General features: G+C 41.4%; 1 protein-coding gene across 6 annotated transcripts in view; it reads left to right on the top strand.

Moving 5' to 3' along the window:
- The window catches only part of MTR (5-methyltetrahydrofolate-homocysteine methyltransferase), a 129,657-nt gene that overhangs the window by 91,424 nt on the left and 10,635 nt on the right, over window positions 1–27,598 (top strand). For all 6 annotated transcript variants that reach the window (XM_070364872.1, XM_070364871.1, XM_070364873.1 and 3 more), the window contains 7 exons: window positions 970–1,077; window positions 2,126–2,226; window positions 9,952–10,019; window positions 10,610–10,730; window positions 19,378–19,459; window positions 23,917–24,015; window positions 25,048–25,123. In XM_070364872.1, coding sequence (XP_070220973.1) covers window positions 970–1,077; window positions 2,126–2,226; window positions 9,952–10,019; window positions 10,610–10,730; window positions 19,378–19,459; window positions 23,917–24,015; window positions 25,048–25,123 — 655 coding nt within the window. The remainder of the gene's footprint in view (window positions 1–969; window positions 1,078–2,125; window positions 2,227–9,951; window positions 10,020–10,609; window positions 10,731–19,377; window positions 19,460–23,916; window positions 24,016–25,047; window positions 25,124–27,598) is intronic.

Raw genomic sequence — 27,598 nt, 5'->3', positions numbered from 1 at the left:
CCATTCCCACCATCAGTGCATAAGAGTTCCCTTTTCACCACAACCTCACCAGCACCTGTTGGTTTTTGTTTTCTTGATGGTAACCATTCTAACATATGAAAGTGAAAGTCACTCGTTATGTCCTACTCTTTGTGACCCCATGGACTATACAGTCCATGGAATTCTCCAGGCCAGAATACTGGAGTGGGTAGCCTATCCCTTCTACAGCAGATCTTCCCAACCCAGGAATTGAACTGGGGTCTCCTGCATTGCAGGTGGATTCTTTACCAACTGAGCTATCAGGGAAGCCCTGAGCTATCATGTGTGAGTGGTATCTTAGTGTGATTTGTATTTGTTATCTCCCTGACAATTAGTGATGTTGAGCATCTTATCATGTGCCTATTGGCCACTTTGATATCCTTTTTGGAAAAATACCTTTTTAGTTCTCCTGTCCATTTTTTAATCAGATTATTATTATTATTATAAAGTTGCATTAGTTCTTTATATATTTTGGATATTAATCCCTTATCCAATTTATGTTTACAAAATTTTTCTCTAATTCTGTAGACTGTAAGCCTCTTTTTCCTTTTGCATAAGCCTTAATTATAAGTGAATTGTGACACTGGGGATTGAGAAGAGAAGGCTGAGAAGGGGCTTTTGGAGGAGAAGCTTGACACTTGGAGGATGTGCAGAACTTCAGGAAATGATAGAGGGCCTTCTAGGTGGAGAAAAAATAACATGCAGAAGTTCAGAGGACAGAAACTGCAACATTTGATTTCCAGCCTTGTTTTTCTTCTTCTGTACCTGACTGATTAATTTTCCTCATGATGAACTCATTCCTCATCCACCCACTGTCAAAAATGGACTCAAGGGTGGCTGACCTGAGGTCATAACATGCATGATAATTGATGCTAAAATTTCACAAGCAACCATGTGTAACCATCCAGGTGTTTTGGTAAAGATGCTTGACTCTGTGTATATTTTACCCAGGTTATAAAGTCAGCTCGGGTCATGAAGAAGGCCGTGGGTCACCTTATTCCCTTCATGGAAAAAGAGAGAGAAGAAACCAAAGTGCTTACTGGCAAAATAGAAGATGAGGCAAGTCATTTTGTTGGGGCCTGTGGACCTTGTGAGGAATTGGCTCTGGATACTCTTACTGGGCAGGAGGGTAGGGACCTAAGCCATTGGGCTTGACTGTGTCATTGACGATGAAGCAGAGAAGTGAAACAACTTTTTTACCAAGTATCAGAATACCCTAGGATTTTCTATAGAACGTGGCTTTATGAAATTTTTAATAGAAACATTATTTTCTAAACAAAGCCATGATTTCAAGACAAAACCAGTTCGTTCATCATCTATCAGCTATTTACAGAGCTCTTACACGTGGCAGGTAGTGTGCTCGACCCTGCCCTTGAGATACTGTTTGGTTTTGGAAAACGTCTTACCTGAATATTCTCTGTGTGCTGGTCGTGTTCTTGGCACCACTGCTGGATTTAGTTCCCTTCTTGTTGGCTGCGCCACCACAGTAAATCGTTAAGCTTTTGACCTTGTTTAGCTCCCTGTGAAGCTCAGTCAGCTTTGGCCCCTAAGATTCTGAATTCTTAAATCTATCTGTGTTTGTGAATGGCTCTGACGGTAGTGTTCATAAAAATCCCACTTGCCTTGCATGTCTTTTTCTTTTCTTTCTTTTTCTTTTTTTGAGGGAGGAGATTGTGATGGAACAACGGTGTTGAAGAATATAGTCTGAGCCCTCCTGCCCTGGCCTGCTGTGGTCCTTCCCATTCTAACGGGGCACATGCAGTTCACCAGAGCCTCCCTCTCCCTTTACTGCTAACGTTTACTAAACATTTGTCAGATAGGCTTGGGGGTTACAAATATGATCTTCAGTGATGGGACTGTTTTGTATTTGAACTTAAACTGTTTTTGAGATGATGGAACTCATGATCTGGGTTGAAGCCCCCTCAGTGAACCACCTGGGGGGTTGCTGCAGCTTACAGCCTTCTTCGCACAGAGCTTGAGGCTTGGGTTCTGGGTCCATCTTTGAGGGTTGCCTTGGTTGTATTGAATTGCTTTCTGTGCCAACACCTGCCTGGCTCCAGAGAACCAGGTGACCTAGCAATGCTGAGCTGTTTGACTTCCTCTCCAGGACCCTTACCAAGGCACCATCGTGCTGGCTACTGTTAAAGGTGACGTACACGACATAGGCAAGAACATAGTTGGAGTGGTTCTTGGCTGCAATAATTTCAGGTAAATTAGGACCCACCTTTCTTACCTGAGCCCCTTTCTTATTTAAAGTAAAAGCATTAACAGGTGATACGTCTTGGGTGGGAAGGGCAGGGAAGAGCTGTGGATGTTAGAGGTTGTTTTTCTTCACATGTTTTTGAATTTTCTACATTGAACATACCTTTTCAAATGAAGTAATTTAACAATTATTTAATGGTGTACATTCGGTAAGGACAAAAAGAATAGAAAACAGTATTCAAGCAGGGTCAAACAACCCAGAGGCTTCTGGGGAATTGACTTCAGGCCAGAGGCTCAAACATTGGACCCCACCCCATGGCCATATTTCCTTTTTACTCTCAATAAGCTGCCAGATTTTAAAGCCAAGATCTTATTAAGACCTTGGCTAAATGGAGTTTTATAAGAAGGCTTTGACCGTTCTTTTTCCTTTGCTTAGAAGAGAACCATGCATGCCTCTTAGTATTGATGAAGCTAGTTTTTGAATGTTGTATACAAGTAAAATCCCTTTCTTATATCTCTCATTATAGTTGAATAATTATTTAGCGCCAATTTATTTCTGTGTGAGAGCTCATGACCCACAGTAAGAGTGTGTTTTGCTTGGATTTCAACGTATTCTTTGTAATGAAAAGCCTGATATAACTAATGTCTTCTCTGGTCCATATCCAGCCAACGGTCCTTTTGAGGCGTGAACTTCTTTCCATGTGCTGTTTTCTCTATAGAGAGGAGAAACAACTGCAGCTGCGGCTGGGCCCCCTTGGGGTCAGGGTTAGAGAGTTCCCACTGTCAGACAGCCATCACCCTCTAAGGCCCTCCCTGCTTTCAAACTGTTCATCCATGTCTGTGTTCAAGGCTAATTAAATGCAGCTAAGGAAGGTTGGAGATGAAGGAGCATTGGCAGAGTGGCACCTTCTTCTCTGACTGTCTTCACAGGCACTTCTGTTTGGCTGCTTGTTCACTATCAAAAGATGGAGCATTCTCTCCTAGTCCTGGAAACAAGGAATATTTTTCTTGGAATACATTTATTATTTTTTTAAAGATAAATATTCCAGAGAGACAGTGGAGGTTGTTACAGTAAGATTTTTACGTATAGAATAAGTATTTGGATGAGGAATAAATATTTGATAAAGTGTTGGCTTCCTAAAATCTCTTGACATTTCTGCTGTTGTCTCATCTTTTCAAATCCTATGCTGTTGATTTCTATTTGCATTCATCTCAATTAGTTCAAATTCATTTCAGCCAATAAATGTTTATAGATCATCTACTGTTTACCATGAATTGTATCAGAGACACCCAGATGATTTAGTTGACTTTTCTCCATTCAGGAACTTTACTGTTTGTCAGGCTAAAAAGCCAGGTACATATTCAATGGTGATAATAAGACAAAAACTACTGAAAAAAAGCAATTTGTAAGCAAGCTCCCTAAAGCAATTCTAAAGCAATTCTTGAGATATCATCGTCTGTGTTTATCCTTTTGTATTATGAAAAATGGGTAAGTAGCTGAGAGAATCATACCAGTAATGTTTCTTCCTCCAGTAAAGACATTTTAAGAGGCCAGGGAGAACTGTGGCATTTCTCCAGGGTGCTACTGGAGCCCGATGTCATCAGTGAAAGCGACTTATTAAACCCGAACGCTTTCCTCCAGCACACCCATCTCCTCTGGCTTGTACACTGAAGGATCGCTTATTTTTTGCTGGCTTCCCAGGTGACATAGTGGTAAAGAATCTGCCTGCCAATACAGGAGACACAAGAGACCTGGGTTCAATCCCTGGGTCAGGAAGATCCCCTGGTGTAGGAAATGGCAACCCACTCTAGTATTCTTGCTTACAAAATTCCATCAACAGAGGAGCCTGGTGGGCTACCGCCCATGGGGTTGCAAAGAGTCAGACCTGACTGAGCACTCACATAATAATGGCAACTGGAGAAACATCTTCTGATGAAACTTTATTCTTTTTGTAAAAAATAAATGAATGTGCAAACCTTTTTTCTTTGGGGGTCAAACACCCCTTTGAGTCTTGTGTCTCATAATACATGGACTCTCTACACTGATGGGTTTAATGTTATGATGTCAGGTAGTAGACAGATGCCCCTGAGATAGGCCTTGTGCAGTGAAATGTATACTTTGACTATGTATCCGTGCTGCAGGCTAATGCCTGGGTGAATCACCCAGCTAGTTGAGTGAGTCTAGCAAACCATCTAGTACCAGATGCTAATACAACTTTTTCATTCCCGGCTCTTTGTCACTGGTCAGTAAATCTCATGAAATGCTAAGAGTTCTTTGTGGGGAAAAAAGAAGTAAAAAGGACTCAAAGTGATAGTTCTGTCTAGACAGAAAAAGCACATTTTTTTATGGGGATGATGCAATAGAATTTGCAGATTTGAGAATTTGAATAGATCTGGGGATATGTCCACCTTAGGTATTAGAGTTTACTAATGCCTAACATTTATTTACCACTTCACAATTTATATAATGCTGCTTTTATATAACTGTTTTTTCCTTTTTTTTCCCCTTTGTATTCTTGTCCTGATTTCTTTCTTTTTCTTTTTTTCCTGTCCTTCATTCTTTTTTTCTTTTTGTGGTTTTGATCCTGCTTTGCCTGCCTCAATTATTGTACTTCTCATTTACACAGCTAGCAAGCGGCAGGCCATCCTCAGGGCTTCTGAGTCCAAAAGTCAGGATTCTGTACTGTGTCAGTTTAGCTTTCAATATTTATTCCAGTTTTAAGCAACTTTAACTGCAATGTCTAGTATTAATATTCCAGTTTAATTCCTCTTTAGAAATAATTTAGAATATTTAAACGTATTTTGATCAGATATTTGAATACATAAAGTTGAGTTTAGAATACTCTAATAATTATTATATAAAAAGACAAATTTAGACTTTTCCCATTTAACATAATGCACCCTGTTTAATTGGATAAGAAAAAATAGGATGTAATAACAAAATTTAAAATTAAATATACATCTAGTACTTTTAAAAATATGGATCTGGTGAAACTTATCTGAGACGTATTTTCGTGTTAATCACTGGTTCTTAATATAAATATCTAGTAAATAATATATGGGTAAATAATATATGGTTAAGAAGGGAACACTTTAAAACTGTATAATGCTAGAGTTTTCAGCTAAGTGAGGAAAAGGAGTGTATTTAAGTCAAGGGTACACTAATCTTTGCTAGCACCTCACAGGTTCTCTTGATAATTATTTAGATGCTTTCAACTGGTGTGTGTGTGCTTTTGGAGCTTAATTGAAATAGAATTGACATACAACATTGAGTAAGCTTAAGGTGTAAAACGTTGATTTGATTTGCAGTATGATCAGCACATGGTGTTAGCTAACCCATCACATAATTACCATTTCTTATTTGTGGTTAACACTCTCATAGCATGCAGTGTTGTTAACTCTGTTCAGAGTGCTGTGTATTAGATCCCTAGAACTTAGTCATCTTCCAGCTGGAAGTTTGTACCCTTGACCAACATCTCCCCATTTTCCCCACCCTACAGCCCCTAGTAACACCTCTTCTACTCTGTTTCTGTGCATTCAGCTTTTTAGACTCCCCATATAAGCCTGTCATACAGTATTTTTCTTTCACTGTATATCTTATCTCAGCATAATGCCCTCAGGGTCCATCCATTGTTTCAGTGGAAAGACTTCTTTCTTTCTTATGGCTTCTTAATGGTTTCAGTGTATGCATCTATCACATCTTTATCCTTTTATCTGTTAACACACAGCTTAACCACAAGCTTGGAAATCTTGGTTGGGACTGCAGACTGGTACAGTACTCCCATCTAGTGGTGATACATGTGAATTGCAGGATCAGAAGACACTGCCTCCTTTAACCTCACTTAACAGATGTGAGGCACCCTAAGAAAAATTAGTTTTATTTTACTTTTTAATTCTTTCTGGAGAGTAAAAGGGGCTTAATCTATTAAAAGATTTATTTTCAAAATTGTATATATTCTTAAATAGTTTTGGATGCCTTTGCTAAGGCATTTGGTGCAGCTTATATTTTGTCTGAATTAGAAGCCCAAATTAAATGCTAATGTTTACAGCTCTGTTATAACCACTTTAGAATGATGAATGTAAAAGTTTGAAATTTCCATAGCATTCATTTTTATTTTCTTTAATCTCTCATGTGGCAAAATGAAAGAATGTGTATAAGAAGAGACTTACAGACATGGGGTATAGCTCAGAGTGCAGAAGGGAAATCAAGAGAAAGCCAAGGGAGGTGTAGATGTATGCAGGGGAAGCAGGGAGTTGTAGTAAAGGGGAGAGAAAATGGGGAGGGGTTGGGAAGGGTGGCGGCAGGCAGGGATGGGATTGACCCAGGCTTTGGATCCTTTCCTTCAGCCAGAGTTCCCCAGGGCCAGCTGTTCATGATTCTAGACCTTCGTTGTGCTAGTCTCTACTGGATGGCCCTCTTCTTTCCTTCACCTGGCTAATACTTGCTCAAGATTCAGGCGATAGTACCCTCCTGGAATCCTCCTAAAACTGTTGTCCAGGTTAGATGGCCTCTCACAGCACACTGTAAAGGCCTCCTGCCTGGCACTCAGCACACTGTGTTCTAATTCAGAACTTGCCAGCAGTTTCTCAACTCACATGTGCCCACATACGGATCCCCTTCTTTCTCCAGGGTGTGAGTGAGGACAGCCCCAGTCCTAGATTGGTTGACCCTGGTGGCGAGTAGCCTCCTTCCTGTATCCCAGTGCCATAAGTACTATTTTCTATGCATGGAAAACATTATAAAGTGCTCCTCTAAGCAGTGATATATTTGACTGTTTCCCAACAAAACTTGTTAAAGCAGCCTAATAAGTTGGAAGTTGAACTCGTCATACTCTAGGCCCCCAGTTCATTGTTTCCAGACCTCTTCTTAACCTCCCTAACATCTGGTCACCTCTCTTGCTGATTGCTTCTTCTCTGTGTGACCCCCGAAAAGGGGATTCTTCAGGGCTTAACCCTGGGACCTCTTCTCCGTCTGTCCGCACTGCTTCTCAGACTTCAGTGAACCTTCTGACCACCTGGGGATCTTGATAAGTCAGATCTGATTAAAATAGGTCTGGACAGACAGTCTTAGATCATCTCATTCAGTCTCATGAATTTTTTTTTTCTGTTCCTCTCCCCTGTCATCTCGATCTCTCCCCTTCCCCTCCTCTTCCCACTCTTCCCTCAACCCCTTCTCTCCAACCCCTACCCACTTTTGGCAATTCATTTTTCTGAATATTTTACACATGGTCTCAGGACTTCTTAACGCCATGTAATATGCCAACAAGTCCCAGGTTTTATCTCCAGCTTGGATCGCTCACCTGGGCTGCAGGCTTACAGATCTAGATGACTACCTGAGAGCTCCATTTAGATTTCTTAAAAAAAACTCAAACTTAATATTTTGAAATTTTAAGTAATCACCATTAAGATGCCCTTTTCTCCCTCTCTGAGCTCACTCCCTACAGCTTTCTCCTTCCTCCATTTCTATCTGACCACAAGGTCTCCTTATTTTTCCTCCAACAAAGCAAGCAGGCACACGTTCCTGAAAGATAGAGCACCTGAAACAAGAAAAAGGATTGAGAGTGAGATGATTCTTGCCGTCATACTGATGAGTTTTAATTCTTAAAATACAACATACAATGTTGAAAGCAGTCAGCTTTGAAATCCATACCTCTTTGTCTTGATGTAAAAGCGATATGCTCTTTCACTTGGTGTTATAGGCTGTATTTAGTCATAGTTCAACAAACCCAGTTACCGGCCTATGTGCAGTGTGCTAAAGAGAAAGAAAGGGGCCACCTCACCCCCGTTATAACCTGCAGTGCCCCTTCATCAACCTCTGTGGCATGTTTTTTAGTGGATTAGTGCTAATCCACTAGACTGAAGAGAGTCATCATTGATTTGAAATTGTCCACTTTCTGAGGATTCTCTTTGTGCTAGTTTATTTTTTTTTTAAGTACTATGATAACAAGCTAAAAAATCCAACTTAAATATAAACAGGTATATAATGAGAAACAATGCTCCTTCCTGCCCTTGGTGTTCAACACCCACTGTTAACAGCTGCTATGATGTCAGGTAGTGGTACTTAAGCATTGCTTTTTTTTTTTTTAACTAAAAATCATTTTGTCTATTTAGTTATTTAAGAATTGTTGACATGAGGAAACAAAAGAAAATGTGCACTGTAATTTTTAAAACATCTTTATAACCAATGCTCATGATGAAATTAAATTGTCAAAGTGATGGACATCCTTGATACTCTCTAAATCTAGAATAGAGTAGTTTACAGAACCTTTTCCAAGGCTGAAATCCCGTTTTCTCTGAGATCCAGGAAGCCATCCCCTCCTTGAGTCGCAGCTCCGTGGAAAGCACGCTCCGGGCTTCCTCTGCCCAGTCCCACTCTCCTCACGTGCCCACGTGGTCTGCTCTTCCTCTGAGTCTTGCTCATCTCTCCTGTTAGCTGTTCTTTCATTCGTTCTCCCTCTCCTTTGACTTATGGGAGATTCCCTTCTCATCAGCTTTTCATGTACAGGAACTGATCCCTTCTTCCTTATCCTTCTTGTTGGCTTCCATGTAGGGTATCCTGTTCAGTAGATATTGAGGGAGTGAACTTCTCTAACGTCTTTATTGGCCTCCATGGCTAAGAAGACGCGTTTTCGTGTCAGATCCTGGTTCAGATCCCAGCTCTGCTACTAGTGAGTTGTCTGGCTGGACAAAATGCTTAACTTCCTGGCACATGCTTTTCTGGACCCTTCTTTATTAAAAATGTAAAAATCATGTTTTCAAGAATTAAAGAAAAAGTATTCTTTGGTAAAACCTACCTCAAAATCAAATTTAAAATAGGAATCAAACATCATAAAAATATTTATATTGTTTAGTGCAATAATCCCATTTATAACAGTCCATCCCATGTATATATTCGGATAAATACATGAAATAAATATATGAAAACAACCCCCCCCCACCCCAAGAAAAAGACACAGACCCCATGATCGTGCTTCCACGTACAGTTCCTGTGAGGGTTAAACAAGATTGTTTATATAGAAGGCTTAGCATAGTGGAAATATCCCAGGTGTCCATTGACAGATGAATGAATAAACATCTGGCACATTCATACAATGAAATATTATTCAGCCTTAAAAAGGAATGAAGTTCTGACTTAGGCTACAGTGGGGGTGGAACCCTAAAGATGTTAGGCTAAGTGAAATTAGCCAGACCCATAAAGACAAATGATGTATGATTCCGCTTGTAGAAATATCCAGACAAGGCAAATTCATAGAGATGGAAGGCAAAGTAAAGGTTACTTGTTGCTGAGGGATTATAGAGTTTCTGTTTGGGGCAATGAGAGAGTTTTGAAATTAAATAGTAGTGATGGTTACACAACATTGTGACTAACTAGTGACCCTCAACTGTACACTTAAAAATGGTTAAAGTGGCACATTATGTATTATATACATTTTACCAGAGCTTAGAAAATAATGTCCTCTACCAAAAGCTACCTTAAACGGGTGAATTACATGCTCTGTGGATTGTGTCAGCGAAGGTCTTTGAAAAAGCTTAGTGTAGCCCCTGCCCAGGGTCAGTTCCTAATCAATGGCAGTCATCACTGAGTTGGTTGTCAATGTTTGGTGAGCTTTTCAGTGTGATTCCAGTTTACATGAGAGCGGTGTTTAATGGCTAAATAAAAATGTTCCTTTAGCTTTTTTGATAATTAATGGGATCTCATTAATTATCTCACATCTCATTTCTGTACCCCAGAGTTATTGATTTAGGAGTCATGACTCCATGTGACAAGATACTGAAGGCTGCTCTAGACCACAAAGCAGGTACTATGCAACTGGGTTCCTGGGCATTTCAGTAAATTGTATTCTCCCAGTGTCCGTCGGCGAAGGGTGATGCCCCCGCCCATGGAGGTTACTGGGACATGCAGACACTCAAGTGATAGCTCCAGCCTGGAGGGTTCTGTCATTTCCATTTATAACGGGGACTAAAGGGGTGAATAGGTAACCGTGAAGCTCCTTTATAGTTCTGAGGAAGGGGTATGGGACAGGCTTCTTAGAACAATTTGTATTAGATTTTATTTTTCTCTGTGTGTATTTGTTCTTATATTTCTTCTGACACTGTGGCATATCCCATCTGGGAAATCATGAACTAACAGTTTCGTGGCTTTTCCTGAAACAGTGGCAAGCAGATTATTGCAACTTGAAGTTGCAAATCATATTTACTACCAAAAGCAAACAATAAATTGAAAACCCCCAATCAGAAAAGAAGTCTCAAAATTATTAATAGAAATTGGGAATTTATCTTCTGGCTTGTGGTCTTTATTACAGAGTTTTGAAAATGAGTCTTCATACCTTTACTCTTTTTCTCCCATCCTCCTTGTCATTGTTCTTTTTTTCCTTTTTTTAAATAATAGATATAATTGGCCTGTCAGGACTCATCACTCCTTCCCTGGATGAAATGATTTTTGTCGCTAAGGAAATGGAGAGACTAGCTATAAAGATCCCATTGTTGATCGGAGGAGCTACCACTTCCAGGTGAGTCATGCTAATGAGCTTGTTGCCTCACTGAAATTTTCATAGATGCTAGTGTTTAAAAACAGTGATAAAACCTGAGGTTTTTCCTACGCGTAGTACCTTGGCTCCGTGTTATATAAATACACGAACTTTCCAGTCTTCGTACCTCAAGAGCCAAAATAATTTGGGGGCCTGCTGCAGGAAACTCCTCCATCAATGCCACCCCCACACCTGTTTCTGGATTCCTTTGGCCTGTAATCCTCTTTCCCTTAATCCTCTCACCTCCTGTTCAGTTCCTGAGGCTTCTAATGAACACTTATACTTCCTGCAATCAGACTGAGTGAAGATGTGTGTTTTAGCACAAAGGCATTGCTTGAATTTTAGCCCACTCTCTGTCTTGAAGCAGGTGTCTGAGTAATTACAAGCTCTATTGAAGAAACTCTGACCTTGTAATAGTTGAGATAGAAAGCTGACTGAGAGAAAATGAATCAGAGGATCACTTTGGGAAGTTGTTTCTGAAAAGGAGACCTTTTGGGAACCTTTGGGTCAAATAATTTAAAGAAGAGAAAGTTCAAATTTGGTCACATGATCATTGTTCATTTTGTCAGATATCTCCTGGGGTCATGATCATAATGATAGTTGGTGAGAGGTATGTTAATTAGAGGTAGACTTTTTATGACACATTCCTTATGCCCCATATAGCTCACTTTGGCAGGGAGCAGTGCCCAGATAGAGCATTGGTCCCCATGGACGCACAAGCATGCAGTTTGTTTCTGATACAAAATACAGTAGATGGCCAGGCCAAAGCTATTCAGAGTTCCTTTCACACGAGAAACAACTGTATGTTAAGCCACTTATAGTAGTTAGGAATCTCCAAACAGGATGTGTGTCTGTACATGGGGCATGAGGGGAGTGGGACAGGGAGAAATTGATTTTAGGAACTGTCTCATGTGATTCTGGAAGCAAGAACGTCTGAAATCTGCAGAGAAGGTGGCCATACTGGAGGCCTGGCAAGAGTTGCTGTTGAATCTTGAGTCCAAAGGCAGTCTGGAGGCAGAAGGCCTTCTTCCTCTGGGAACCCCAGTCTTTTCTCTTTGTTGTTGTTGCTCAATTGCTCAGTCGTATCTGATTGTGACCCCACGGACTGCAGCACACCACGCTTCCCTGTCCATTACATCTCCCGGAGATTGCGCAAACTCATGTCCATTGAGTTGGTGATGCCATCCAACCATCTCATTCTCTGTCGTCCCCTTCTCCTCCTGCCTTCAATCTTTCCCAGCATCAGGGTCTTTACCAGTGAGTCGGCTCTTCACATCAGGTGACCGACATACTGGAGCTTCAGTCCTTCCAGTGAGTATTCAGGACTGATTTCCTATAGGATGGACTGTTTTGATCTCCTTGCAGTCCAAGGGACTCTAAAGAGCCGCCTTCAATACCACAGTTTGAAAGCATTGATTCTTTGGTGCTCAGCCTTTATGGTCCAACTCTCACATCCATACATCACTATTGGAAAGCTTTGACTGTACAGACTTTTGTCGGCAAAGTAATGTCTCTACTTTTTAACATGCTGTCTAGGTTGGTCATAACTTTTCTTCCAAGGAGCAAGCGTCCTTTAATTTTATGGCCACAGTCATTGTCTGCAGTGATTTTGGAGCCCAAGAAAATAAAGTCTTTTACTGTTTCTATTGTTTCCCCATCTATTTGCCATGAAGTGATGGGACGAGATGCCCTGATCTTAGTGTTTTGGATGTTGAGTTTTAAGCTAGCTTTTTCACTCTCCTCTTCCACCTTCATCAAGAGGCTCTTTAGTTCCTCTTCGCTTTCTTCCATAAGGGTGCATATCTGAGGTTATTGATATTCTTCCTGGCAATCTTGATTCCACCTTGTGCTTCATCCAGCCCAGCATTTCACATGATGTACTCTGCATATAAGTTAAATAAAGAGGGTGACAATATACAGCCTTCTCTTAAGGTCTTCAATTGATTAGATGAGGCCTACCCATATTATGGAGGGCAATCTGCTTTACTCAGAGACTACTGATGTAAATGTTAATCACATCTGAAAAATATCCTCACAGAAACATCTAGATTGTTGTTTGACCAAAAACTGGGTACCGTGGCCTTGCCAAATTGGCACATAAAATTGACCATCCTCCTACTTATAATCTGAATAGAACATTTTCATGAGTGGTTACAGTGTTCTATCTCCACTAATTCCTTTTCATACTTGGAGAACTCAATAGTGTGGCTGTTATTGCCCACGTTAGAAAACTGGCTTTGTTTTTCCATGAAGAACTTAACCTACTAGGATTATGTGACAGATTGTTCTCCAGGAATATGACTATCCATCAATAACTGGGATTTCAATGAGCATAGTTTGGGTAATTGAATGATTATAGTGGGAATAGTCATTAGCTTAGTAAAGAGAATGGTAAGAGAATCTATAGATTACTGTCAACATGAAAGACCTTTTAAAATCATGGTTATAAAATAGGAATAAAGAAATATTTAAATGAGCAGATGTAATGAAATGCATTATGAGTTATGTGAATGTGATGCTAGTTTGCAAATAAGAAAGATTTTATGAGGACTCTACACTTGGAAGTTCAACATCAGGAAACCACATCCTGCTGCCTCTTCAAGCTGGAGCCTTGTTGTTGCTTAGTCTCTAAGCTGTGTGCAGCCCCTTTGCCACCCCACAGACTGTAGTCTGCCGGGTCTCTCTGTCCGTGGGTTTTCCAAGGCAAGAATACTGCAGTGGGCTCCATTTTCTTCTCCAGGTGATTTTCCTGACCCAGGGATCAAACTCGCGTCTCTTGTGTCTCCTGCATTGGCAGGCAGCTTCTTTGCCACTGAGCCACCAGAAAAGCCCAAGACCAGTAGTTAATTCTATTATATCTCTCACCAAGTAAGAGCCACAGATTAAAGAGGTTCCTTAAAAAATAATCGGAAGTAACATGACTAGCCTCTCAAGATACATCATTGGCAACATTAGCCATAAATGACTCTTAACAGTTATAACCTGGTATACCAAGTAATCAATTAGATCGGTAATGACCAACAGTCTTCATGCTCTTACAGAATATCTGTTCTTTTCATCTGGAAAACTGAAGGTTCCTCCCAGGAGACAGACATCTGGTTCCCATGATCTCCCAGGTCTCTTTAACTCCAATATTCTGTTTTTCGATGAGTTTTTTGGTTCTCTTCTCTTCCTTGCCTGTTACAGTTTCTGAAAAATTATTTAGAAAATAAAAGCCAGTAGTCGTGCCTGCAGGTAGCCATCTCTTTCTCCAGCTGTGCCTGCACTGCAGCTTTGTATGAGTGGATTCCACTGATACTACTTATACTCCATCTACTGTGTATATTCTTCTGTGTCCAGCTCAACATTATGTCTTTAAGCCCCAAACTCATTGTTACAGTAGTTGGGGGTTTTTGGTGTGTTTTTTTTTTTTCTCTTTGTGGTAAAATATTGAATTGTATAATGCCCTCTGGTTTATTTATCCATGCTACTGTCGTGGGCATTTGGGTTTTTCCAGTTTGGGACTGTTAACATGGAATGCTGCTATAAATGTGTATCTTCCCTGAAGCAGACTTGCTGGGTCACAGAACATACATATGGTCATCTGCATTCCATGGACAGAGGAGCCTAGTGTACTGTAGTTCACAGGGTCACAGAAGTCAGACACAACTTAGTGACTATATGGCAACAACATCTGCATTAGATATTTATTGCAGGGTCTTTTTCCAAAGTGATTGTACTAATTTATACTCCCACCAGCAATTATGAGGTTTCGAGTTATTCTACACCTTTTTCAGTGTTTGCCATTTTAGTATGTATGCAATAATATCTTAATAAGATCTTCATTTATATTTCTCTGCTGACTAATGATGTTCAGTACATTTTCATATGTATATTGACAGGATATGCTTTTTGAATTTTTTCTTTTTAAATTAGGTATTTTACCATTTTTCTTACTAATTTGTATGCATTCTTTATTCACATGGGATGCAGCTATTTCTCAGAAAGTGTTAGTCTGTCAGTGGTGTCTGACTCTCTGCAACCCCATTGACTGTAGCCTGCCAGGCTCCTCTGTCCACGGAATTCTCCAGGCAAGAATACTGGAGTGGGTAGCCATTCCGTTTTCTAAGGGTTCTTCCTGACCCAGGGATCAAATCGAGAGAGAGAGAAAGAGAGAGAGAGAAATGGCAACAGATTCTTCCAATATGGCTTACTTTTTATTTTCTTAGCGGTATTTGGGGTAACAGATGTTCTTCATGTTCATGAAGTCTGATCTATGGATCTCTTCCTTTATGGTTAGTGCTTTTCGCATCTGTGTAAGAAGCCATCTGCCCCAGGAAAGTCAGCTTTGCTAGAACGCATTCAGGAGTTTGAATGTCTCAGAACCCATCTGAGAACCCTTATCATCACCTCCTACAGACCTGTCAAGGGAGGGCTTAGCAGTGGCTCAGTTCTTTCCTTTACTAACTCCTTTTTGAGCAGATGGAGGCTCAGGACTTCCAAGTTCTCGTGAAAGCAGATTTCTGAGGGGAATAGCAGTATGGCTTTCCCAGACTTCAGGGGCCTGCAGTAGGTAGCATGAGAGAATTAGAACTGTTCCCCCAGACACTCAAAATGAGGCTTGAGGATGGATCCTTGGAGAGACTGAAAGGCTTATACAGATCTGGGATCATTTGTGAGTAGAAATGTGCTTGGAGTGGCCCTTTTAAACCTGTAGCAATAAGAGAATAGAAAACTGAACAGTGTCCTGCCTGTAATACAGATGATCTTGTATCACAAACTAGAAATGACTTTAATAGAAATCTGGCCCTTTTAGCTACAGAACTTCTCAAGGGCAAAAGTCTGGCAGTTAGCTCTCAATTTTTTAACTGGTTTAAAGCCAATAGCTGCAAAATGTCTTTTTCAATTATCTTTTGTGTAATTTAACTTGGAGAATTCAACAGGAAGTCACATTGCTCAAAGCGGGAGGTAATTTTCTGAGTTTTGTTTTGTTTTTTTAAATTGCTCCAAAGTATGGTGCTGAATCACATAACTGATAATATTTTCCTCTGTATAGGATTTCATGGAATGAATTTTATATGCTAATCTCACTCTTGATTCTATCTTAATTTTCCTGAGATTTATTTTCCATTTTCTTTCATTTTTCTCATCACATTTTAAGTTTTGGTCACTCTGCATTTATGTAAAACACTAATTCTGGGATAGGGTAGGACATGAAATAGATGCTTGGAGTATGTGTTCTTTTTCAGAATGTGAAAGAATTTCTTCTTATGCCCTCTTAGATCAGCTCCAGCCTGAAGCTGGGGGTGACTTGGTGCCAGCAGTTCCACAGGCTCAGGGAAGACCTCCATATTCGACACCTAACCACTTAGCATGGATGAGGCCTAATCCACACTGGTGGCAAGGTGGGAGACCTTGGGCTAGGGACGACACTGCCGTGGTTAGTTGGTCACTATGGGAGGTGACTAATTAAATCCTAGATGTTGACTAGTGATTTAGCAGAGATGCATTTGAGATTCAGCCTCAGCCTCTACCCCTTTGCTCTGGGTATGTAGGAAGGAGAGAAGAGATTCCAGTGTTTTGCATTTTTTCAGACTTCAGAAAGAAGTATTCTTCCACCTGGAGAAGTTCGCATAAATGGAAGCTTAGAAAAAAGTGGAATTAATGTCAAACCAGAAGTACTCTTTTTTAAAAAAATTAATTTATTTTAATTGGAGGCTAATTACTTTAGAATATTGTGGTGGTTTTTGCCATACATTGACATGAATCAGCCATGGGTGTACATGTGTCCCCCACCCTGAACCCCCTCCCACCTCCCTCCTCATCCCATCCCTCAGGGTTGTCCCAGTGCACCGGCTTTGAGTGCCCTGTTTCATGCCTTGAACTCGGACTGGTGATCTATTTCACATATGGTAATATATATGTTTCAGTGCTGTTTTCTCAAAGCATCCCACCCTCGCCTTCTCCCCCACAAAGTCCAAAAGTCTCTTCTTTACATCTGTGTCTCTTTTGCTGTCTTGTATGTAGGGTCATCGTTACCATCTTTCTAAATTCCATATATATGTGTTAGTATACTGTATTAGTGTTTTTCTTTCTGACTTACTTCACTCTGTATAATAGGCTCCAGTTTCATCCATCTCATTAGAACTGATTCAAATGTGTTCTTTTTAATAGCTGAGTAATATTCCATTGTGTATATGTACCACAGCTTTCTTATCCATTCGTCTGCTGATGGACATCTAGGTTGCTTCCATGTCCTGGCTCTTGTAAACAGTGCTGCGATGAACATTGAGGTACACGTGTCTCTTTTAATTTTGGTTTCCTTGGTGTGTATGCCCAGCAGTGGGATTGCTGGGTTGTATGGCAGTTTTATTTACAGTTTTTTGAGGAATGTCCACACTGTTCTCCATAGTGGCTGTACTAGTTTGCATTCCCACCAACAGTGTAAGAGGGTTCCCTTTTCTCCACACCCTCTCCAGCATTTATTGTTGATAGCTGGACAAACTCAAACTTCATGCCTGTACTCATCCATCTTGGGCAGTTTTTATGTTGGAAAGGAGCACTTTGATTTGTTTTGTTTTTTTAAATCATGAAATCCATCCATTTCTTCTCAGCGCCCTTTTCCAGACCATCAAATAGACAATGACCAGAATTGCACTGAGAAACCTTGGATACATACTAAATATCAATTATGTTGATTTAAACATTTCAGTTTTTACCAACTAGCTTTAAAAGAAATGTCACTGAAATCACATCGGGCCTAAACTATTGCTTCCTGGGGGAGCTTCGTGGAGGAAAAGAACATAGGTATATTTGTGTGTTTAAGCCTCTGAGGAAGAGGAAACATACAGAGTCTTGACTTGTGTTCTGTTTTGAAGCTAGAAGCAACTCCTTCTTTATAACTTTTCTTCCTGTTTGAAAATCTTCCCCGCCTCATAGACTACCCAGGATAACTTCAGAATCTTTGGTCTCCAAGCACACAGTAGGCACAGATGGTCATGAGGAGTCCGTGGCGTTCGTTAGGCTGCTCCAGGGCTGCGGTGCAGTGCCCCCTGCCAGTGGCCACTCCACCCTCCCAGTTCAGAAGGCTCCTTCTGTGCTAGCTGGTCTAGGGCTGAACTTCCATCTTACAGCCCAGTTCTGTGGCTTATGGCTTTCATCCTTTGCTTTCTATTTCTGTAGGGAAATATGCTGAGAAAGGGGACTGGTGAAATGTTAGAGGTTTTGTCTGTCTCATTGTGAATGAGTTTTTAGAGTCTTTCCTTAGAAGCCTATTAAAAACACACTCAGATATTACACCTTTAATTTTTTTTTTTTTCAAAAATTGCCTCAGCAATTCACACTTATTAGAACATGTCAAACAATTCAGAAAGTAAACTTTTGTCTCTTCCTTCCCAGATTCAGTCCCAGTTCTAATCTCCAGGTAACCAATGCTGACATTTTGGTATCTGTCTTTGCTTTTTCTATTATACAGACACTTTAAGGTTGGTTGGTTGGGGCAGGTTGAGGGTGGTAGTATTTTGTTTATTTTTTAAATAAAATTCTATTAAACACACTGTTTTTGCTAGTTTAGTTTTTCCCCATAAAATAGCACATTCTGGACATCTTTCCAAATGGGAATGTATTTTAGTTGAGGAGAAAGAATATGAAAGTATGTGACTTGGGGAAAGCTGCTGCTGCTTTAAGGGGGAAAGAAGGAGGAGAGAAGACTGGAAACACTGTCCGTTTAGTGGGAGTGGGAACTATGGTTATCACCCTTGTGCATGGAATTGTGGCAAAGTCTGCACTTCTGTCCCAGCCTCAGGGCCCTAGATTAACCACATGCAGTAAGGAAGGATGTATATATATCTGCAGTTCTCACTTTAATATGTTATGCTCTATACTAAAATAGCAGATATGTAGCCTGTGCTATTGTTATAAACATTCAGCAATCAGAGGGCAATTTGTTGGTAAAATCAGGTAATTTTAAGCATTAAAGAGTGTTTCTTCCTCAGAACTGACATTTTCAGGTTTGGCGAAAGAAATTGGGGGTTGAGCCAGTGTTAGGATAAAATCTTGTTGCTTTGACCTCTCTCTATTACTGTGTGTTGAGTTTATTTAGGTCCGAGTTTCCTTCCGACAAGTAGAAGGTGGGCTTGGGTTGGAGGAGTGTTGGTGTCTCCTGGTGGGAGGCGGGGAGCAGTAGCTGGGGAGTGGTATCCCATGTCCCCTGCCACTGTCTGCTTCTCCAGGGTCTCTGGCTGGTGGCCCAGTTCATCTGCAGGAAAAAAACTCCACTTTGACCTTTATGACAGCAAAGTGCAGTCACCAGGCCAGTCTGCTCCCTTAGTTCAGACAGGCTGCTAATGAGTGTGAGGTCACAGGTATGATCCCATTGGCAGAGAGCTGAGGACATTGTCCTCTTTTGATCCTAGATGTCTTTGTTGCCTGGGCCAAAAATCCATGTCTTTTCCCCTTGGCTTCCCCATGTTAGGGTGGGGAGAAGGTCATTCTCACTTTTCAAGGGATGTTCAATATTTATTTATAAGTACTGTGAAATTTTTCTCTGGAAAGCACTGTAAAACACATTATCTCTAGTGGTTCTGAACAGGAGTTGTGTAGCAACTGTCAGCCCTGATGGATGTGCTTTTCTCCCTGACCCTCTTTTCAGAACCCACACAGCAGTTAAAATAGCCCCAAGATACAGTGCGCCCGTGATCCACGTCCTGGATGCATCCAAGAGCGTGGTGGTGGTAAGTGTGGGCCTCATGTTACTGTGGATCTGTTGTAACGAAAAAACAGAGAGCATTGAGAGTTAAGGGTATTGCTCAAGATCTTCTGTTTATTTTTGTCCTATTCTACTAAAAAATTGTCAGACTATCCTAGGGCTTGTGGTAGGGTCACTGCAGGTATCTGCATTGCCGGAGGAGGGTGGGTCAGTGTGTCCTGTGCTTTCAGGGACTTCTTCCTGAGCCAGCATCAGCAGTGCTGGTCTGAGCAGCAGAGCAATGATGCCAGGACACCAACCCAGAGGGGGATTTCAGTCATTTACAAATATTTACAAATATGAGTGGGCACTTTCTTTACTCTACCTAATGGAATGTAGAAATTTATCAGTTTTTTTAATTGAAGTATACTTGATTTACAATGTTATGTTAATTTCTGCCATACAGCAAAGTGATCAAGTCACACATATTTATACATTCTTTTTTTTTTTAATATTCTTCCCCATTATGGAATATAGTTCCCTGTTCTATACAACGAGACCTTGTTGTTTATCCATCCTACATACAAAGCTTACATCTGGTAATGCCAACCTCCCAATCCACCTCTTCCCCCATTCCCTCTCCCTTGGCAACCGCCAGTCTGTCCTCTGTGTTCATGATTCTGTTTTTGTTTCCGAAATACATTCATTTGGGTTCTGTTTTAGATTCTGCATGTAAGGGTATCATTTGATATTTGTCTTTTTCTGACTTCACTTAGTATGATAATCTCTAGGTCCATCCATGTTGCTGAAAATTTCATTCTTTATTATGGTTGAGTAAGAGGAATGTAGAATTTTTTTTTAATAACCCATTTCCAGATAGAAAACGTTTAAACTGAAATGGGCCAGTTGACCCTACCTGAAGACAGAAAAACATTCACAGATATATGTTGAAAACGCAGAGTTTAGTGAACATAATAAACAACTTACCTTAGTGGTTTTTCCTGCTTTTCTCTATCATGAAGCCTAACATTTTCTCTTGTTATGTATTTCATTATATTCATTGACTAATGGGACATAATAGCTGTTGGGAATCTGAGTGACCATGTGATCCAGTGGTTTCCAAGTATGTTTTTGCCACAGAAACCTTTGCAAGTGACATCTTCTCTGGAAACTCAGTGGGCAAATAAGGGTGACCCCTTCGCCTCCCTCATCCCACTCCTGTTTCTCGTCAAACGAGCACAATTTAAACATCACTAATCCAGTCCAGGGATTCCCAGGTGGCCCAGTGGGTAAAGAATCTGCCTGCAATGCAGGAAACCTAGGTTCAATCCCTGGAGAAGGGCATGGCTACCCACTCCAGTATTCTGGCCTGGAGAAGCCCATAGACAGAGGAGCCTGGTGGGCTGTAGTCCTACAGTCACAAAGAGTTGGACGTGACGGAAGCAACTGAGCACACACAGCACGGTCTAGTCCAGCCGTCACATTTGCAGGCAAGGAAGGTCACTGAGGGCCTGGTGATTTGTGACACTCCATGCGCTATCCCGCAGCCTGGATGAGGGCTGCCACACTTCCCGAACCATTTTCCAAAGGAATTCTTTCAGACCTGTGAATTAAAGCTGTACAGTAACCGCTAACATTATTAAACATTTATAGTGTGCCCAGCACTGCACTAAGCGCTTTACATGGACTTTTTATTTAATTCTCATGAAGTAGATGTTTTCATTATCCCCATTTTAGAAGCGAGGAAACGGGAACAAAGAGGTTAGTAACTCTTGAGGCCACAGATCCCTCAAGTAGCAGGTGTGGATCGGAACGCAGGTGGCCTTACTCTGTGCTGCATTAGTTAAACTTGTTTTGTTAATGTTTAATAAGTCTCCTTTATTAAGGATAAAATTAAATTGGGCTGAAATCATAAAATTGCAGTTTTTTAATTTGAAATTTACATAGACTAATGTGCAAATAAAGTACATTTCTACAACTCAATTTTGAAACACTATTTATATCTTATATTTGGATTGTATTTCCTAGGAGCTTATTTCAGGTCCATGGTTGAGTAACCAGTGCAACTCTCTTTAAGGCTAGTGCTATTTTCAAATGCTAATGAGCGACTGACTTTCCCATTTGAAGACCAGGCTGTTGAACCCATTTGAGTACACAGGACTGATACAGCCCCTACAGGTCAGGGTGTAAAGCTGGGAAGCACTTGGCCTCTTGACTCCAGCTCTAGGACACTCTTCCATTGTCCTGAAGAGCTTAAGCACCATGGGCCCAGCTGGAAGCCAGCAGAGGAGGAGGCAGGGGCATCTGTGTTCTTCACTGTGTGGTCCAGCCGACTGTGGTTGGTTCTTCTCATATACAAAGGAACAGCCACCTTTGAAATCACTCAGATATAAGCCTGATGATAAATCAGTTGGGTAACTGCTGGTGACACATCTTGGGAGTCATTGGTAGAGTTTGTTTAGGCTGATTTGTTTAGATGGATAGTTGGTTTAGTCTTTTGATCTCACTGCAGTGAGTACGACACAGGCTTATGCTCTGGCTACTGTCTCATGTATTTATTTGAAAGATTCCAAAATATGGTAACTGCTTAATAGTTGGAGATTTAGATTGGGGGATGCCTCCTTGCTTTTTTCTTTTTTTATAATAAAAAACAAGATGCCAGAATTTATTTTCAGTGTATTCCCTCTCATTGTGCTGTAATTTGCTGTGAGAAGGAAAAAGAGGAAAAGAAAAGCTGTACTGTGTCAGATGGTTGGCATGAAAACCCAAGTTGACTCTGATTTTGTGATTGATCATATGGAACAACCCATATAATTGACCATGAACTTGTTCTCATTGAGCAAGTCAGCCTGGGCAGGAAGGGGCTTGTCACCATACCTCTGGGAGCAGGGGTTCCCTGGGGGGTGTGGAAGGGGCCAGCCAACGGAAGCAGCACCTTCCATCTCCCCAGTAGTTCCTGTTGGGTGCTGTCAAGTTCTGGAAATAGTGAGGCTTACTTTCCCAGAGTTTAAAATCTAGCAGAATGTAACAATGTTTTAAAATCTTCAAAGCGTTGGCTGCATGTACTCTGGGGACTCGGGAGTAGGCATTCCTTCTTGTTTTCGTGAGCTCTACTGAGTTTCCTAAAGGAGAACTCCACTGAGGCGAGGCTCATGTAAGACTGATGTGAATACCATTTGGGGGCCTAGTTTGAGGCTTATCACAATGGCCTTTTCTGATTTTGTTCCTTAATAAAGCGATTTGGTCTTATACTCACTCATAGGTCATTGGATTGTTATTAGAGATACTTTGGCAATTTACATAGAATTCTAGACATTTAAAGCTGATGGGCACTGTAGTTGTCATCCAGCCTAATTTCCTCCCTTTCCAATAACGAAATTGAACTTCCCTGCCTGTTTGTGTGTTAGAAAATCCTGCTGGAGGATGCAGGGATAGGGCAGAGCTGTGATTTTGGAACTGATGTGATTAGCGGCAACCATGTCTTTCTTCTTGGTGATTATATTTTGAGCTTTGGTGGAAGAGATTCTTCTACCACCTTGGTAATCGTAGTCATAAATATTCTTGGCTGAATCTGTTTTATAGTTTACTGAGTAGCCTCACATTTCCCAATCAGTTTCCTTTCTTGTTTTAGCAGAAGTTCATGGTTGACTGTGAAGATCAACCTCATTCTGGCAGCAAACATTCAGTAAGGATGGAAGTAGACACGTAGACAGATGCTGGAAGCCTGTGAAAAGTGCAGTGATGGAGAGAGAAACAGAGTATCTTTGAAACCCTGAAGAGAGGGTGCCTACCCAGTGTGTTGTGGATCCCCAGAACCCCCTCAGTTTCAGTGATTTATTCAGTGACTCACAGAACTCAGAAATGCTATTAAACTCACAATCACAGTTTATTACCATGAATGGATACAGATTAAAATTGAGTGAGATCGAGAAAAGGCCAGGCACCAGCTTCCAGGTGTCTCTCCCTATGGAGTCATATGGACAGGGCTTGATACTTCAGCTAATAATGTGTGATAGCATGGATGGAACATTGCCAGCTAGGGATGCTAAACAGAGCCTGGGTGCCTTGGGCTTTTACTGGAAGCCAGTCACGTAGGTGTGGCCTGCTCACTTGACTGACCTTAGTTACTCAGTCTTGAACCGCTCCAGAGGTCAGACAGAGCACAAGCCAAGTCCCCCCATAAATCACATTGTTAGCATAAACAATCTGGGATAGCCCAAGGCCCCAGGTAGACAAAGACACTCTTTATCACTGGAGGCTTAGTATTTATCTCACAGGAACTGTCCTCTCTTTAGAATGTGCAGCACTGAAACGTCCCCAGCCTACTGAGTTAACCCTTTACTGTACAGCCAGGCAGAAACTGGCATAATTGGTAAAGGGAGGAAATGACGTTAACACGGGAAGGCTTCCTGAAGGTTGTGACCTCAGGACTGACCATTGTTATGCCTGTTTTATCTTCTTTCGCTGCTCTGTGGTTACTGAATTTTGATCTTGCATTTCCAGTGTTCTCAACTGTTAGATGAGAATCTAAAAGATGAGTACTTTGAGGAGATCCTGGAAGAATATGAAGATATTAGACAGGACCATTATGAATCTCTCAAGGTAAGTAACAAAAACCCCCCTCTTGTTTGGGTAATAGAACGATCCTACAGTTATTATCTTTATTTTGCTGTTGGAAGAGGGGAAGGTTTGGGATCATTTTAGAAAAGTCCTACTTTCTGCTTCACATCAGCATTCTTTACTGTTCCCAATAATTTTTGGCTATATTAAAATTAATTTTATTTATTCTGCCAAACATATATTGAGTAAGCAGTAGGTGTTGGGTGCTGTTTGCTACCCGAGTTATGAGAATGAATAAAACATGAGCTCAGAGGCAGCAGCAAGACAGGAACTGAGACAGTGTGCCTAAATGACTCCCACAGACCCTTATTCTTAAGGAAATAATGGAAGAGAATGAAGACGTGAGGAACATTGTAAGCTTCTCTCCCTGATCATCCAGCACTCTTTGTGCAGAATAGTGTTTCGAGAACTATCCTTCTCTAGAGGAGCTTCAGAGGATCTGTGGAGATCAGGCATGATTACGCTTTAGAGGTTGTCAGGATATTTCTTCCTGGTTATCTGCTTACTGGGCTTTGTGTTGTGGATAGGGGATGCATTTTGGGGATGGCCCGGTAAGTGCAGTGTGACGACCAACAGTGAGAAAGGAATACGTTCCTGAGGTGTTGGCTGGACCAAGACACTGTGGTTGGCTTGCCCACTCCTTAATCTGCCCACAGTTGGCTGTTTCTTGGTTCTGCCTTCTGGGCCTCAGGGCAGTCAGTGGCCCCAGTGAACCCCAGCCTCAGGTAAAGTTCGGGCAGGAGTCTGCCCCATTGCACGCTTATTTACCTTACAGTTAAGGCTGCAGGTCTGCCTTGCATTTATGTATCCACGTGTACTGGATGTGGATTGCATCTTTACTCTCTATTGTTCTGGTGCTGATGTGAAGCCATTTTAGATGTAACAGGAAGAGTTTTCTAGAGTATGAATTTTTGTTTTCTTGTAAAATATATTTACTAGCTTCCTTGGACATACTTTCATAATAGCAGCTGAAAATCTAAGTCTCTGACTGAATAACTTTTCTTTTTTTCACAGGAGAGAAGATACTTAACCTTAAGGCAAGCTAGAGAAAATGGTTTCCATATTGACTGGCTGTCAGAGCCTCCTCCAGGTCTGTTGGGCTGTGGGTTAGAGAAAAGTGCATGTGATAGCTCTGAGCTGAAGAGAGGTTTGCATTTCCAGGTCAGCAGAATCAAACAGGCAGCTGGAAACTCTTAATTATGTTCAGCAGTGATGATGAACGACAATGATGATTGAAAGTGAAAGTCAATAGGTGCCATTTATAGAGAACCAAACACTGTCCTGAGATTGAACTGCAGCAGTTCTGAGTCCTTGACACAACCCTGAAATGAATGTGTTATTATCTCCGCTTTAATTTGAAGAAATGGAATTTCAAGTGATAACTGGAAAGGTTACTAACATTCAATCTCTGCTGTGTCTTCTAAACCGCACTCTTGCCTCTGTGCTGTGCCTGAGTGGGCCTTCTTCATCTGGAAGCCATTCTAGAGACCTGCCTGGATGGCAGTGTCACCGCTTTGGCCTGGGTCCCAGCCGGCCCAAGTACAGACATGGAATGTCTGAAATTGCAAATTCCTGCATGTTGAAGAGACTAAAACATTGCAGCAAAGCAGGCTCTTCTGTTTCTATTCACTCTTATTCTCACTTGGACGCTTCCCTCTTATGATTTCTTTCATTTGGTTTCTTTCCCTTCTGGTTTCTAGCCTTTCTTGCCTTGCATAGGTGTTCACTATAATGTGTAAGATATTTTGATAGGTTCAGAGAGGCATGAGATATGAATGCAAAACTGAGACAGGGTGAACAGGGGTTATATTAATTGAATCCATATTTCCAAGGTAATACCTCTCATCTGCTTCCATTCCTTATCTCATCCATGTTCTACACATGCTCAGCAGAGTGATGGGTATTAAACTGGAAACGTAGATGAGCTGGGTTCTAGATTTAGTCCAGCTGCGTTTAGCGTGAAGAAGGCACATGGGGAATTAAGAGGCCCAGGTTCTAATCCCAACTTGGCTCCTGTCTCTGAATCCCTGAGTGGCCCTGAACATCTTACTTCCATGTGTGACAATTTCTAAAATGTAAGAAAGGAGTTACTTTATGGAAATGTTGTGAGAATAAAATAAGATAATATGTGTAAACCTTTGAAAAATATGCATTACTATACCAGCCCAATTGATGATTTTGTCTTCAGCTTTCGCTATGAAATTGGGAAAATATCACAAGGGAAAATCTATTTTAGTCAAGTCAAATGTCCAAAATACATCTCAGTAGAAATAGTTCCCTCAAGGTCCACAGTTCCAGGTGTCAGTGGTGGCAGTTTTCAAGAGCTGTTTAACCCCCTTGCTGCTGCTACTGCTGCTAAGTCACTTCAGTCGTGTCTGACTCTGTGCAACCCCATAGACGGCAGCCTACCAGGCTCCTCCATCCCGGGGATTCTCCAGGCAAAAACACTGGAGTGGGTTGCCATTTCCTTCTCCAATGCATGAAAGTGAAAAGTGAAAGTGAAGTCGCTCAGTCGTGTCTGACCCTCAGCGACCCCGACAGCGACTGCAGCCTTCCAGGCTCCTCCATCCATGGGATTTTCCAGGCAAGAGTACTGAAGTGGGGTGCCATTGCCTTCTCCAAACCCCCTTGCAGGGCCCCTCAAGGACAGCCCAGTCCTGGCATATTTTCAGGAAGTCAATAAAAGGAAAAGGAAGGGTTCTTCTTTTCTAGGTCTTCGATGGTAAACCTAGAAACCTCAAACAAACCTCCAGCTCTGACCAACAAGCTCATTCAAGAATAACACCCTTCAGTCACCCAGAACCAGTGTTTCCCTGTCTTTCCAAGCAAGAGGACACTTCAGTCAGGAGAACAGCTGTAGTTTCTTTTTAATTACCAAACAGATCAGCAGAATAAAATACTTACAAGGAAGGGATTGTCCTGTATAGTAAAAAAATGACCAGAACACATGGGAAAAAGCTCCCATGAGTGATATAAAAAGGTAGAGATTTCTAGGCAAAATTAAGAAGCTGCGCATACTTTTCCTATACTTTGACCTCTCACTTATACCACCTAATGAGAGAAAAACACTCTTGAGACTTCCTGTGTTATCACTGAGCACCAGAGCATGGTGGTTTAGTTTAAGTTCTCTGATCCCTGTTTGCAGATCAGGAAACTGAGGATGTGAGGGCTGGGAAGCGGGCAGCAGAGTGACCTTGGACCCCGGCCTGACCCCCCCCAGGCTTGGCGGCACAGGGGGCAGCAGTGGTGTCCAGGAAGCCCAGGGGCACCGTCTGTCTCTGAAGTCTTCACCAGTATTTCACTTAAGCCTCACAAGGCAGTGCAAAGGAGAATGTATTGAATATCCATGTACCCCTACCAGTCACCTAAGAAGGAACCTACTGCCCATTTTAAAAAGACAGAGCAATACATAGTAGAAATCCTGTGAGCCCCTGCCTCCCTGGCAGGCCCTGAACCTGACGCCTGGCTTCCATGCATTTCCTTAGACTTTGATCATGTGTATATGTGTCAGTGAAAGTGAAAGTTGCTCAGTCGTGTCCAGCTCTTTGCAATCCCATGGACTATG

This window comes from Bos mutus, chromosome 28 (assembly GCF_027580195.1).
Source record: "Bos mutus isolate GX-2022 chromosome 28, NWIPB_WYAK_1.1, whole genome shotgun sequence".
NCBI classification, from domain to species: Eukaryota; Metazoa; Chordata; class Mammalia; order Artiodactyla; family Bovidae; genus Bos; species Bos mutus.
The sequence above is the reverse complement of the archived record's forward strand: the minus strand, read 5'-3'. Positions and strand labels throughout refer to the sequence as shown.